The sequence below is a fragment of the Stenella coeruleoalba genome (genome assembly GCF_951394435.1).
Source record: "Stenella coeruleoalba genome assembly, chromosome: 12".
Taxonomy (NCBI): Eukaryota; Metazoa; Chordata; class Mammalia; order Artiodactyla; family Delphinidae; genus Stenella; species Stenella coeruleoalba.
This window is the reverse complement of record NC_137158.1, coordinates 81,183,593-81,198,921: the sequence shown is the minus strand read 5'-3', so window position 1 is coordinate 81,198,921 and position 15,329 is coordinate 81,183,593. Positions and strand designations below refer to the sequence as shown.

The following is a 15,329-nucleotide window of genomic DNA, read 5'->3' as shown; positions in this document are numbered from 1 at the left end:
TCAAACGTGATTTTCTCTCTCGTGCTCTGTACGACCATTTAAAAACCCTATAAAGGGCCTGGTACTAAGTTATGGGGTTTGGGGATGAATGGTGGACAGGCAGAGGGTTAAAGAGACAGACATGTATATATTCACTGAAAAGAGGTGATCCCGCATAATGTTAGGGGCTGAGGATGAACCACGGGGCAAATCTCTTGGGTTTGAAATGCTGACCCATTTCACTATGATCTGAATACAGGAGAACTCACTGCTTGCTGAGGTGCTCCTGGCAGAAGTTTTGCTGTCTGCAAAATCGAATACTGCCCGTGGGTGCCAGAGGAGATGGACACATCCGAGGCTGACTTTTTCACCATTAGACCGGCTGTAAAGACCAAGGAGGGCAGAGTCTCAATCTCAGTGAAGTCGCAGCTGCTTCAATGCAAATTCCCAGCCAACTGAGAGCAAGGTCACAGTTAGGGTCTGAGTACATCCATGGCTTTTGGGGATTCAGAGGCGCTACTGAGTTTCTCTTGTGATTCTCTAGTAACTTGGGCTTCTTAATGTAGATTCTCTGGAGAAGCACTGTTTGAATGAAAATTTTAATCTAACATCCTGGAGGAGTTAAATCTGATATAAACTCTGATCAATCATTTTTAAGTGGTTTAAAATACACTACTATTATTAGGACCAAATTTTTAAAAGACTTCGTGGGCAAAATCTAACAAAAAAAATCCCAAAGCAGGGGAATAAGCTAGATTAAATAATACCTGCAGCCATTAACAAGTCATGTTTTACAACAACAGTTAATTCAGAGACATTAGATGAAACACAAATGACCAAACAAAATGGACACTAATTCTGTAAAAAAGAAAAATTGTGTATAGAGGACTTCCCTGGTGGTGCAGTGGTTGAGAGTCTGCCTGCCAACGCAGGGAACACGGGTTTGAGCCCTGCTCCGGAAGATCCCACATGCCGCAGAGCAACGAAGCCTGTGCGCCACAACTACTGAGCCTGCGAGCCACAACTACTGAGCCCATGCTCCGCAACAAGAGAAGCCACCGCAATGAGAAGCCCGCGCACCGCAACAAACAGTAGCCCCCGCTCACCGCAACTAGAGAAAGCCCACGCGCAGCAACAAAGAGCCAACGCAGCCAGAAATTAATTTTTAAAAATCGTGTGTAGATGTAGATATATCTAATTGGAAAAAGGATGGAAATCTTTTGGTTAACAACTATTATCTCTAGATAGGTAAAATTAAAACTTTTATTGTTTAGATTTATCTCTTTGTAAATCTCTACAATAATATAGAACGTAAATTTGTTTTTTATTTATTTAATATTTTCTTTTCTGAGTATCAACTCAGAAAAGTAAAAAAAATATGCTTAACGAGTCACGTGTTTCTGGCTTGCCATTGATTACTATTGTGATGTAAGCTAAGATGAACCCAATTCTGAAAGTACAGTCTTAGAAAAATGTTTACCGTCACACTGGGGGTGTGGGGGAGGGGGAGAAGTGAACAGCGGAGGTAAACAGAAACTGATCAAAAGCACGGCATGACTTTATTTCAGATTGCCAAGGAATGTCTCAGGGACAAAGCACTGCTTTTTCTGAGGAGCCAGGAAGAAAAGTGCTATCCTGAGACCCGGGCTAGGAAGTGCTGTTCTCAGCAGGCTCGGGCTCACAGACGGGACGGCTCCTGCTTAGAGGTGGGCGTGTGGTCACCTTATGGGTCAGAGCACCTGGGCTTACTCGAGTCCTCATATGCAGAGAGAGGGTGGGCAGCAGTCCAGGAGAGAAGACATGGAAAGAAGCCATGGTGGGTGGTGGAGGAGGGAGCTCAAAATGTCCCTAGCTTGTCTGTGGCCCCAAGTTTTCCAGCCCATAAGGTTTCAAACTGAAAGCAGCTTAAAGCAAAAGCACAGCTACGGGAGGACGAAGAACAGCTTTCTAAAGGACTCACGTGATTTGCCGTGAGAAACACAGCTATCTCTGATATCAAACTTGCCATGGATTTAAGACAAAAAGGAGCCCGAGGAGGGGAAAAAAGCACTGTGGAAACTCAAAGGCTAGATTTAGAGCCGTCTGTGCAGTAGCAGGAAGTACGCAATTATTCCCAGCAGGCATCGTGGTGAGCGGAAAGCAAGCGAAGTCTTACTTGGAGGGGGGGGTCTCTGCGGTGGGTGAGGTGCCCGAGGCCTATTGGGAACCGACAGAGACCGACTTGGAGAGCGGTGGCGGAAGTCCCCAACTGCTTCCAGCTCCTGCTTTAACACCACCAGGTCAGCATCATCTGGAGGACATGGCAGGGCGTGAGTCAGATGAGTCAGACTCAGGTCTGCAGGGACCCGGCAGTGGCAGGAACTCCTCCCACAGGACAGCTTCAGGGTCCCTCTCTGCTGGCATGGGGGACGGGGGGAGGGTACCCAATGCCTGCTTGGAACATTCAGTGAACCGTGGACAAGGTGTGCTGTCCAGACACGAGAGACACTGAAATATTTTAAAGTGTAGGCATGCTTCCTTCTGAAATAATCCACAAGACTTCCACACAGAGTAGACAGTTGAAAACCAGAGCCCCTCACTCTTAATACCTCATTCTGAAACAGGACAAGAGTTCTGAACTTGAGAATATTTTCACTTCTCTGCCAGCAGGGCAGCCTGCCAATCCCTTGTCAAGGCCCAGCATGGAGCGGCCCTGCTCATTCAAGCCCAAATCCTCCAGCCCATGCCAGCTACTGCCCAAGCATTCGCCGTCCTGACTCGCCCTGCAAAATCCTTCTAAGGCTAAGAGGGGTGTGGGGAGGTGACGGCTTCTGTTTTATTACGTGTACCTCTGTTACATTTAAATTCAGGACGATTGTAGGTCTTCTCTCCCACACTACGACACACTCTGATTCATTTTATTTTGGCTCATACACCCCATCCCTCAAATCCAATAACTCAACCTCATGTGTCTCTCGCGTTCTGTTGGGGACAGGCAGGATTTCTCCTTCTGAAGGGAGTGCCTGAACGCCCTACAGCACTGAGGAGACGTTCCCTTGACGTCCACCAGGGGGCAAGGCTGCTCACATGTGAGAGCCCCATGCTGCTCTATGAATTCTTCATTCCAAGGGGCGCATCTGCCCAGCCCTTGAGAGGATGCCTGAATGATGGCCACGCTGGAGAAGAGGGACTGCTTCTTGTCTCAAGAGCACATCCCTCCAGCCACTTTCACTCCGGGGCAGGAGTCCTCTGGACGTGCAACGTGCAGAACCCCTGGATTTGCTGATGAATCCAGTCCCCAAACCTGGACATGTGTCCCCATCACCTGCGGAGCTTCATGAGGTGCCAGATTTCCAGGGTCCCAGCCCACACCTGCCAAACCCACATCTCTGTGACGGGGCTCAGCCACTTGTAAGTTTAAAAGGCCCCTCTGGTTCAATGCAGCCAGGCTACTGACCGGGTTTGGGACCAAATACAGTCAAAAAGGCTTGGGGGTTCTTTGTACCTGTCCCAGTGAAGTACCTTTCCTGGGAAGCATCTTATTGTCAACTCTGTTCTCTGTTCTCAGCCGCAGCTCAAAGGGTCCTGACACGTGGCTAAGCCCCTGCACCTGCTCTCCTCCAAGGGGGAGACACAATGTCCAGCAGCTGGAAGGCACCCGTGGCTGTGGCTGAAACTGAGCTGAAGAGTCTGATGTGGAATCTGAACTACTCTAATTATCTAGGGACCTGGAGTTCAATCCCAATGACTTTCAGTCCCTCTTAAGTCTAAAATGACATAATGATGCTAAGGTGTACTATTACTGTATAATAATATAATGTTATATGAATATAACCAGACACCAGCAGCTCAGGACATAGATATTGAGTATGTCTCTTATGGGATTGAATCAGAAAAGTTTTGGAGAGGGAAAAAAATCACAAATGTAAAACCAGTTCAGAGCTATGACAATTTAAATTGCACAGAGGAAACTAATGATCATGAATCCGGTATGTTATAGGGGTACCAGTTGTTGGAAAAAAATTAGATCACTAGAGGAAATGAGTGTGGCGGCAGCTGGATTCCTTCTCCGAGCCCAGTTTTCACCCCTTGCTGTGACCTCTTTCACCCCTTGGTTCGTGGGCCATGCATACTTGATCGGCATTACGTGATGCCCGGCTGCTGAGAGAGTGATCGCTACACCAGAGGCGATTTAGAAAAGGAAGGTCCAAGCTACCTACCTCTGTAGGTTGGATGCTGCTTCTTTTTGGTGAGTGCCGGTGACCGGCTGGCCGGCGCCACTGCCACGGAGCTGGGGGCATCGGTGAGCTCGTCTGCGCCCGCTTCACTATCTGAGACCCCGGGCTGGCTCAGCTCATCCACCAAATAGTCCTCGTCGTCCTCGAGAATATCCCCTCGGAGAAGGAAACGTCACAGCGAACAGTTAGGGGAAAGGGCCTAGCCGCCAGCGGCCCAGGGCACCCACGTGGCAGCACGGCTGGGACCCCAGTTCCACGGATGCCCGAGACACAGGACAAGCCCACAGCCCTGACGTCTCCAGACTGTCTTCAGTGTCATTTTAGACGCCTCCCATCTTACTTGTCATCGCGTGCACCACTCCTACGTGTGAACACCACCCAGCTCTGGCGTGGAGAGTCAGCCTGAACTTAAGCATCCTCTCTGACCTTCCCCAGGGCGGGTCTTAGAACGGATCCTGGGGCTCTCGTGTTGGCTGCTGGGAGAACGTCTCGCCTGCCCGCCTCACCCCACACGCACCGGGAAGTCCTCACTCGCAGGATGACTCACCTTCTGACTCATAGTCCAGACTCGTGAAGTCGAAGTTTTCCTCCAGCAGACAGGAGTTGGCGGTGGGGGACGCGGAGGCCACGCTGTCTCGCTTTCCAATGATCTCCTCTTGCAAACCTTGCAGCCAGTCCTTGGTCTTCGGTCGAATCTTCACAGCTCTGCCTTTCACCTGTGAGGACAGAGAGGCCGCCTGTGAATGAGCGCAGACGTCAGACCCTCTGACCCCCAAGTGCTTCTCGCTCCAACGCATGCATCGGGAGCCTGGCCCACCTTCACTTTTGCCAAGGAAGGCCGAGGGTCTAGACCTCAGGCGGGCCCAGCACAGCTCACGTTTGGCCCGAAGAAAAGTTGAACTGTCATTTTTCATGCCATGTGAACTTAAAACCAGGATATTATCAAAACGGAAACTACCTATGAGCTGCATGTCCCAAACCACGTGCTCTGAAGAGAAGGCTCACAACACTCCCATGGGAGGGTGCGAGCGCAGACAGACCCAGTAACACGGCGGGGCTGTGCTCCCAAACCTGCTCTTTCTCCCCAGTTCTGCGAGGAGTCAGGGCTGGAGAGTAGACACCTTGACGAAGCTACCGGAATCAGATGCCGGCATGAAGAGGCCCAGCTCCCGCCCTCCTGTGGCGTCTACACCCGCAGACCGGGCCACGTGAAAGCACAAGAAGTCCACGGGGACAAGCAGCCCCGCTCCCCGGGTGACCAAGCACAACTCACCTTCATTCCGTCCACATCCAGGACGCTGAGCGCCGAGTGACTGTCTGCAAAAGTCACCAGCATCTGCCCTTGGTTGATCCTGGGAGAAATGAGATTCGCCAGGTCAGCCCGGGAGTGTGCCCTCCAGCGAGGCGCGCACCAGCCCCGCCATGCGCGCGTCCCTACCTGACGAGCAGGATCGTCCCGTAACTGCCCAAGGTCTGCATGAGCTCCGTGCGCACGTCCTCGGGAAATTCGTTTTTCTCTTCGGAGGTTGGCGACTGAAGGTTGACGACGACGGTGGCGTCCCTGGGGCCCTGGAAAGAGGACACTTCCTGGAACACCCTGTCCCGAGCACCCACATCGACTTCTTGCACTTCCACCTCCACGATGGCCAGCACGGGTCTGCGTCAGACACGGAGGGAAGACGGGGCACCGTTAACTCGGGACAAGACATCCCCCAGCCCTGGCTCCGTCCCGACGCCACTGTCAACAGTAAACCTACACCATGACACAGCCTGTGTATGTGGCCCCCTCCCCATGCCACGGTCCCCGGAACTAAGCTCTCCGGTCCCGGGGTTTCAGTCTGTCTTTCCCCAACCTTACTCTCTCGGCATTTCTATCTACGGATGATGTGAGAGAAAACCACACCAGCCATGAGCAAAGGTTCTTTACGTGCAGCCCCAGGACTGCCGAGAAGAGGGGATTCTCCCTGGGCTAGGGGTTCAAGCTTTCTGGGGGGCTGTTGGGCAACCTGTGTTAGGAAACTCAAAAATGCTCATCTTTCGACCAACGACTCTCAATTCTAGAACTCTGTTCTAAGGAAATGACCAGACGGTCAAAGATTTATACACGAGGTTGATCACTACAGCACTGCTGATGGAAGGGACAAAGGGGAAACAATCTAACTGTCCCAGGATAGGGAATGCGTCAGGTTACGATGCAGCCACAAGACCATATGCCATGCGCTCATTACGAATAATGCTGCAGAAATCGACCTGACATACACAGGAAAACAGATCAGCAGGAAATAATGCAAACCTTGTTGTAATTTTTATACAGGGATGGGTTTACTCTACAAAAAATTTAGAAAATCCTTTCTTATGAAGATTACGTAATCTTATTGAAGACATTAACAAGATCAGGTGGAAACAAAGCATAATACAAAATAGCATAGAATACGGTGGCAACCTTTAAAGCCAGGGAACATTGAAAAAATGAAGAGATATGGGTGGTAAATCCGTCGTACGCCCCCAAATTCATATTACTACTATTAGATTTTTTTTTTGCCTCTAGAAGCAAGAAAAAAGAAGACGGAGAAAAATCTGACACAGGAATATGCGCTGAGGGTTTTTTAAAAACTTTTTGTGGGAGAAAAACTTTCCCGAGGAGCCTCGTGTTAGAAGCGGAGCATCTCTGATGAAAGTGGGTACGGACACGGGAAGGCAGCCTCACTCACTCAGCAATGAAAAGGGACCAATTACTGACACACCAGCAACTGGAAGAAGCTCCAGAGAAAAAAGCCGGTCCCCCAATTCTGCTCCATTTTATAACATTCTTGCAATGACAAAATGCTGGAAAAGGAGAAAAGACGAGTGGTTGACAGGGGTTAGGAAGGAGTGTGGGAGGGAGGGAAACGAGGGTCCCCGTGGTGACAGACGTTCTGTCCCGACCATATGGAAGTCAACATCTGGGTGTGACGCTGCACTGTAGATTACAGGGCCTTACCGCTGTGGGGAGCTGGGTGAAGTGTGCACGGGATCCCTACATTATTCCCTATAACTGCATGCGAGTCTGTAACTACCTCACAGTCAAAAGCTTAATTAAAAAAAACTAATGTAGCAAGTAAGAAAGCAAATGCTAACAGTTCACGTAACATAGTCCTAATTTTCTTATCCACATTTAAACATCTACAAGCTTGCGTGCACATGAGCACACACTACACACAGGTTAACGTTTCGGTGCAAAATGTACGTGGAAAATGCAGTGGCAAGACACATAACGAACTGTCACCAGACATGGTCTCAGGGCTTGGGACTATGGATGATTTGTCTGTGTATATTTCCCCTACTTGTCAAGAACCAAGATGTTCTGGTTTTGTAATTAGAAAAATCAATAAATGTCTAAGATGCGTCTCAAACCAGGATGCTCAGATCCGCACTGCCCAGTCTTCCCAGCTAAGTAAATGCTACTTCATCCTTGTAGCTGCTCAGGCCAAACACTCTGGACTCATCCTCACCTCGTCTCTCTCACACCCCACATCCACTCCATCAGCCAGTTCTGCTGGCTCCACTTTCAAAACCTATCCAGAACCCCCCACTGCTCACCATGGCAACCCACGACTACCCTGGCCCAAAGCCACCCCGTCCCTAGCTTCCTCCCTGCCTCCCTCCTTCCATGCTGGCCCCGCTGGAGTTTCTTCAGGTGACTCTGGTCTAACCTGGCCACACAATGCCACCGCGCTCAGAGTGAAGCCCGATGTCCTTTTTATGGCCCACAGGGTTCCACGCAGGCTGACTCTTGTTCATCTCACCTCGTTTCCTATGACTCTTCCCCTCACTCTTCTCTCTCCAGCCTCTCTCTTCTCCGAACTCCTAGATGTTCACTCCACACTCCCGCTCTGGAATGCTCTCTCCCTGATACCCACACGGCTCCCACTCTCACTTCCTTCAGGTCTCGGCTCCAAGGTCACCAGAGGCACCTTCCCTGAACACCGGGTGTGTAATAGCACCAACCCCTTGACTGACCCCGGCCACTCCTTTTTTTTTCATTCATGACACTTCTGTTTCTTGTCTGTCTGTCCTCACTAGAAAATTCCTTGAGAGCATGGTATCATCTGTTTTGTTCACTGCTTTTCCTCAGTGCCAGGAACGGGGCCTATATATCAATATAAGGCCCCCCAATAAATACTGGTTAAATGAATGCTTCTAAATATACTCGCTGAACTAGCAAACCTGAAAGTCATACATCTGTAGATTTCCCCACGCTCATCTCTAGGTGTGTATTTGCAACAGCAGCTAGAAATCAGAAGCATGGAAAGATGTCGACCTAGTGACTGACCAGCTGCTCACCACCAACTCTCTTTCTTAATTTCTTTGCTTTTGTAAAAGTTGAAACTGACAGGATAGTTTTGGTAGCAGCCGTGGGAAGGTCAAATGCCATCTTCTGTCTTTAAAGATGTTCTACAAGAATAACCTCCCTCTGTGGCCAGTCCCGGTGCATGCCGAGCTGACAGACCTCTGCTGCTGTGTTCCATCCTTAATCCACAAGGCACTAGGCCAAAGCAACAGCTCAGAGCATCCGAAACCCTGAATGCAACTCCGTAAAACCCTATGGTGTTTGTAACAATGAAACACTGGGGAAAATATTCATCGGTAGATGAATGGGCAAATCACGTGGATATAGTTAGCGGAATACCGGACAGCGGTTACAAATGCAAGAGTCAGATCTCTAGTAATGACGTGACTGTACCTCAAAAATGGTAAGTAACAAAAAAAGCGAGTTGCACGATGACATAATGTATCAGAATTTAAAAGACATAAAATACCACAGGTTGTGTCTTCGCAATTTTCATAATAGATGTTACCTGTGACGTGGAGCAATGACAAAGTGTTAACAGTGATTGATTCTTAGTGGCAAGTACATAGCTACTTGTCATACTGTTCTTTGCTCTTTACTGTGTGTCACACACGCACACACACGCATTCGGATAGGGAAGGCAGGGCCGTTCTCTGCGGGGAGCAGCTGACCCCGCCTTCCTCAGCAGAGGATGTGCCCACGGCAGCCAGGACCGTACCTGTGGTCAGACGCTTGCAGCTCTGCTCGGCCGTAATACTTGAGGGCACCAGGAGACCAGGCGTGTCCGACTTTGGTGTCAGCGTCCAGATCGTTGTCCAGAAGGTTGAGTTCTCCAGCTACTCACGGGGATTCCAATCAAGAGACACACATACAACACAAAAGTGTATCAACATTCACGAATGCCGATTACAGACACGTGCACCAGGGAGCTGCGTCACGGACCACCTCCTGTCTCAGACTCAGTCGTTCTAACCCCCTGGGCTTGAAACCCTGTCAAAGTGGCCTTGGGGCCTGGGGTGAAAACTCCACCCCAGTGGGCAAACTGGGTGAGAACACAGACACCGCTGCTGCGGGGATTTTGCCTCAGGCCCATGGGAAACAGGAGATGTGCAGCTCTTTGTACAGCAGGAGATGCAGAGACTAAGAACCTGAGGGCATCCAGCCTCTTGCACAGATGTCCACAAAAGTGATCTGAACAAATACGCATCTTCTCAATCTGCAGGTGAGATTTCTGCGCCTTGAAATCTCAGCATCCGTCTCGCCAGAAAAGCTTAGTTGTTTATGTATTAGTTTATAGGCATTCGAATTTTAAACAAACTGCACTTCCTAGCTGGGTATCAATAATTGTTCAAAACATGATAGACCACTAATTGATTAAAAAAACAAACAAAAAACCTCTCATCTTTCCTGTGTCTCGCTCATATTTGGTTTGGAATCGGGGCTTTAAGCAGATAGAGTTTGGCTGAACAAAATGGGCTGGAGAAAAGGCACGAGTGTGAGAGGCAGAAGCGCCGGAGAGGAAGAGCTGTAGCCTCTCTCCTCACCCCTGCCGGGAACAAAAGGTGGCAGGGTGGTGTAGGGGGACAGCCGTGAGGCAGGGATTGCGGGAGCCAGGAGCAACTCCCAAAGCTTAGGGCTAACATCTGGGATGACTTTTGAGTAGTTCTGGGTTATCCAGAGAATTGTTATTTATATAACAAAGAGCGCTGGACTAAAGAAAAGTGATCTTCCTTCTATGGTACTGATCACTTGCCCTCTTCCAGCTCTGAAAGCGCACACATCTCAGGCACCTGTTCTGTCGAAAGGATGCCTCTTCCTCCACCACAGGACCCTGTCCGTCCAGGCCGGGGTGCGGCATTTGTCACTTGTGTCGTAGGCAGCAGAGCCAACATCATACTTGTAGGTGGGTCCAAAGTCAATGGTGCCTTCGTGAAAGTCTTTAAAAATCTGTTGGAGGAAGTCGCAGGACCCTCTTAGTTCTCCTAGATCATGTACATTACATGCAAATAGAAGGCACGTTCCAGAGTGGTTTTTATTCCTAAAGTAACAGAAGCTATATCGTATTTGCAAATATGTCAAAAACTGGACATATGTGCCTTTTAATTGGCAAAAATGATGATGATTATCACTTTGCTCTGCTGACTTGCACACCGTTGGGTCTCCCACCACCTCAGCACCCGATCTGTCACACGCCTGTGTCAGCGCCCGGGTGACACTGACACGCACAGGCCGAGGGGAACGCCTGGCCCAGCCCCGGCAAGGCCTTGATCCGTATTTGTTAACAAAACCAACTGGGTAAAAAGCAGCCCAGAACTGAAGTCCGGCCCTCCTCCATCTTCACTTAGCCCTGGTCCAGCCCTGATGCTGCAGGAAGACCCAGGAACAGACATTCACTCAGCGCCCGAGGGGAAGGGTGTGGAGAATATTGGCAGGAGGGAGAGAGACCCTTTGCAGGAAGGAGTGGTGTGGCTCTGCCTCTGCCCTCTGGCCACCCCCAGCGACCCGTGTCACTGAGGGGGGACGACAGAAAACCTCGAGGAACATCCAGGTCTCACTGCAGGAGGAGCCTTAACCTCCCTGCCTGCACCATCTAACCTGCTGCATTTTCACCAGGTAGATGGAACTTAGCTGTGCCTCCCTCCCCTCAGCCTGTCCTGCTAGGAAGCAAACAGGCACCAAAACAACAAACAGTTTCAGGTGGGAGAGAAGATAAGTTTTGAGTCATGTGGGGGCTAGCCAGTGTGACCCTGAAGAACTGAGGACAGATTCTATAGTTGAATCTTCCCTATTACATCATGGCCTAAGGAGGCACTGAAAGACCACACCAGGTCAGGGAGGGGAAGTCTCATCGGAAGTGTGGCAGTCTTGGGCTCTGTCATGCCTCTGTTTACTGACTGTGTGACCTTGGACATGGTGTTTGACCTTGGCCTCAGTCTTCTTATCTATAAAATGGGTGTGATACCTAATCTGTAGGATGGTCTTGAGGATTATGTGTACAAATTGGTGTGTAAAGTGTATTAGATCTTGTTAGTGTATTAATTTATTTGTTAGTATGTTCACTAACAAGAAACAGAGATATCACCAAAATAAAATGTTTTGAGCAGAATCTAGCGTGTCACTTGCTGGTTTAGTGTACCTGACACACAGCCGTCCCTACGAGCATCACCCTGCGTACAGGGCACGTGGACTGCGTACATCACACCCACCAGCCTCACCGGCCATGTGCTCAGATGCTGACATGGGGCTGTCTGAAGCAGCTTGGACTCAAACTGAGCACAGCTGGACCAGGGCTCAGCTTGTGCGAAGGAGGAAGGGACAGCTGCCCCCCCTCCAACCAGAGAGCGTGGGCAGAGAGGATCCTGTCGCCCTGAGCTCCTGCGGTGGCTTACGTGTGTCCAGTGTCCTTTCATAGAGCAATGGCCCCTCTGGGCATGAGAAGACACAGACCCTGACCGTGGCCACCGAAAGGAGGAACAGGACGTGAGTGCGGATGGACGCTCACGTTTCTCTAACTTCTTACGCCAGACACCTTTTTTTTACCATTATCAGAATCAGTTAAATTCACCCGTGAAGCTTAATTTGCGAATGCTAGCATGTACATTTAGCAGAAGCTATTCCATGTTGGAGCAGGTGTTAAAAACTATTTTAAAAGCACAACTTACTTTTCCACTTGATTTCTGTAGCTGTAGCTGATCAAATTCCAGGAGCTTCTTCCAGTCTTGGCGTTTAACAAAATAGAAGACTTCTTCGTAAGTGAGATCAATGCGGTAGTTGAAATCTCCGCACCAAAACACATAATCGTGAGAAAAAATGTTTCTTCCCTAAGTCATAAAAAAAAAAAAAAGCTGATTCGGCCCATTGCAAGGAAGGTGGGAGAAGGGAGAAAAATAAACTCACCGTACAGATGATAAGCAGATGTGTTTTTCTTAAAATGTTACTTAAGAAAAGTCTGCTAGAGCATCTCATTTTTCACTAATCCCATAAACTTACTGAGGGACTTTCCATTGGCTTAATTTTCAAATTTTAAATAGTGTTTTCGAGTGGTTTGGAGAAAGCACCAACTGTAACAGAGGAAGCATGACTACCAATATTGGTATTCACTCTGCCGAGTGGATCTCAGCCATCAGGATGTACCCCTGCTTTGTTATGTCTGTATCCTAAGACGCATTGCCCAAACATTCAGTGTTACGAGAACGCGGTTTAAGAAAATAAATATAAACGCTCAGGACACACAACTTCGTAAAACCTGGTGGATTTCATACATTTTCATCCTGTGACCCTCCACCTCTCTCTCTCCCCCTCCCCCACCTTGCCCAGGGCAGCCCTGGAGAGCTGTGGCATCTTCCCCTCCCTTCCCCAGGAATCACGACAACAGCAGCAGCACGATATCAGCTGTCTACAATGCTGGGCTCTGTTCTGCGGCACACTGTTCTCCCAGCAGTCCTGTGAGGCACACACTAATGGCTCTTACAGATTAAAAAAAGAAGTGCAGAAACTTTGCTGACGGTTACACCGCTAGTACATGATAAAGATAAGACATGAACTCAGATCTGCCAAACTCCAAAATCTGCTTCCGTTCTACAAAAGGCTGGAATGATCACAGCCCAATAAAATAAACGTGCAGAGCATCACTGCCTAACAGAACACTCCGCAGTGATGGACATGTTCTCTACCCGTGCTGTGCAGAACACGAGCCACCAGCCACATGTAGCCATCGAACACCTGACATGTGGCCAGTGTGACCGAGGGATTTTTAGTTTTATTTAATGTGAGTTATTTTACATTTAAATAGCTACTTGTGGCTAGTGGCTACTCTACTGAACAGGTACAGAGTATTAACTTATAGGTACCGTCAATACTTCTGTTGAAAATAGCTATAGTATGAACCCTTTAATTATTTTAAATGTGTCCCACGTATGCTACTTTGAAACAGCACTTTTTAAGTGAGAAGGGTTGGACTTTTCTTTTTTAACTACATAGACCCAGAAAGAAAATATTAGTCCTACATAATCTGGAAAACTACAATTGCAAATTTCCCAACTCATTTATTTTATAATCCAAGAAATAAAACCTCCAACAAGGATTACAGCACTTCTTAATGAAAACTAAGGAATTTTTGCCTTGAGGGCAGCCCAGCAAACAGGGTGTCAGTTTTAAGGGAACTGGCCTCACATGGAAGAGCTCCGTGACCCAGCCAACCTTGTCTCAGGCACGGGCAGAATGTGTGGCAGGAACGGCTAAAGTCTACCCTCACTGCTGGGAAATAGGTGTGCACCAGGGTGAAGGTGTGCGGGACCATCATCTTTGCACAGAAAGGAAAACATTCAAATCTGAATTCAAAAAGATCCCCTGGCTTCAGAATGAAAGCCTCTGGACCACCACTAGAGGGCGGCACGACGCATGGTACTGGCAACCGCGAGACCCTACCGGGACCCAGAGCTCCCGAGCCAAGAATTCACTGGTTTCAAAAACGTGTATTCTCTTCTGAGCCACAACAGAATGTACGTGTGATTCTCAAGAAAACCAAGTCTTATACTGGTTGGATTCAAATGTTCTTCACCAACTTGGACAAAGCATGGACGCACTGGTTTTCTTTGCCCATTGCATACAGTTGAATTAGAATAAGAAAACGCAGGGCACGTGGGGACATTCAGGAAACGCACAGAGATCCAGGAGGCAGAACACTCCTGAGCCGGACTCCCTGCTCACCGCTACTGCAGCGCCCCTGGTCATCTCCCTGCCACCAGTGCTGAGCCCCCAGGGGCAGGGACCCTCCTACGGTCGTATCGCCACCGCCTGCCCGTATCAGCAGCTCAGAATGCCGTGTGGGGGGCGGACCCGAGCAGGGGGGCCTCACACGCCACTGCCTCGCTGCTCACCATCGGGAAGCTCAGCCTCTGGGTGATCTCCCTGTAGTCCTCGTTCCTCTCCTTCACCTGGGACTGCCCGGCCGTCAGGTGGCTGCAGACGAAGCAGAAGCTGCTGCTGTGGAACTGGAAGCGGATGGCCACGGCGCCCTTGTTCCCCGCCTTTCCCCCCATGCCCGTCTTCACTGTGTCGATCGCCACGTCCCTGGAACAGAGAATGCACACGCGGGGGGGCCTCTCAGTGGCTCCGAAGGCAAAGCATGAGCAGCTTTGCTACAGAGAAGATCCGGGCGGCAGCGCGAGGCTTGCGGATCTGAGAGCCTCAAAGGCATCGGCTCAGAGGCTGGCTCATCCCATCTTCAGCGGCCAGGCCGCACGGGGACAGCGCGACTGCCATCAGCTCCGCATCACTCCTGACCCTCCTCTCATCGTGGGCAGCTGCCCCGTGGGAGAGGCTGGAGCATCCTCTCCACGGCCCCAGCTCCGAGGTGCTCACATGAGCACCCCACAAAGCAGCTGAATCACCTCCACCCCGGCCCTCCGCTGCCGGTCTCGCTGCTGCTGCGGCAGAAGCAGCGTGGAGTTCCCCGCCCCCAGCCCCATCCCACACGGCCCTCCGCTGCCCGTCTCGCTGCTGCGGCAGAAGCAGCGTGGAGTTCCCCGCCCCCAGCCCCATCCCACACGGCTCTTCTGCAAGGTATAGGGGTTGCCATCAGGTAATCGACGCATTTGAAACAACAGAAACCACCCAGTTCTCTATGCTGGGCTGGGCGGGTGGTTTCCAAGCAGACGCCTGGCGTTAAAATGCCAGCTTACAATGCACACAGGTGAGCGCGTAGGTCCACGGGACCAGGGGCCGAAGCAACTGTCACCCAGCAGACAAGGGATGGGGATAACCTGCCACAGTGTGTGAGCTTGAGGCTAAAGGGACACAGG

The 15,329-nt window shown here is 50.0% G+C and overlaps 1 protein-coding gene across 13 annotated transcripts in view; it reads right to left on the bottom strand.

Annotated features, from left to right (window-relative positions):
- The window catches only part of SYNJ2 (synaptojanin 2), a 113,592-nt gene that overhangs the window by 22,560 nt on the left and 75,703 nt on the right, over positions 1 to 15,329 (bottom strand). For 11 of the 13 annotated variants that reach the window (XR_013830791.1, XR_013830792.1, XR_013830793.1 and 8 more), the window contains 10 exons: positions 14,406 to 14,598; positions 12,189 to 12,347; positions 10,317 to 10,473; positions 9,245 to 9,362; positions 5,635 to 5,853; positions 5,470 to 5,548; positions 4,744 to 4,912; positions 4,179 to 4,352; positions 2,135 to 2,269; positions 249 to 361 (listed from right to left, as the gene is read on the bottom strand). Coding sequence is in view for 4 of the 13 variants with exons in the window: in XM_079939355.1 (XP_079795481.1) it covers positions 249 to 361; positions 2,135 to 2,269; positions 4,179 to 4,352; positions 4,744 to 4,912; positions 5,470 to 5,548; positions 5,635 to 5,853; positions 9,245 to 9,362; positions 10,317 to 10,473; positions 12,189 to 12,347; positions 14,406 to 14,598 (1,516 nt within the window). In the remaining 9 variants the exon portion in view is untranslated. The remainder of the gene's footprint in view (positions 1 to 248; positions 362 to 2,134; positions 2,270 to 4,178; positions 4,353 to 4,743; positions 4,913 to 5,469; positions 5,549 to 5,634; positions 5,854 to 9,244; positions 9,363 to 10,316; positions 10,474 to 12,188; positions 12,348 to 14,405; positions 14,599 to 15,329) is intronic. The other 2 variants (XR_013830794.1, XM_079939354.1) reach the window with 1 other exon arrangement.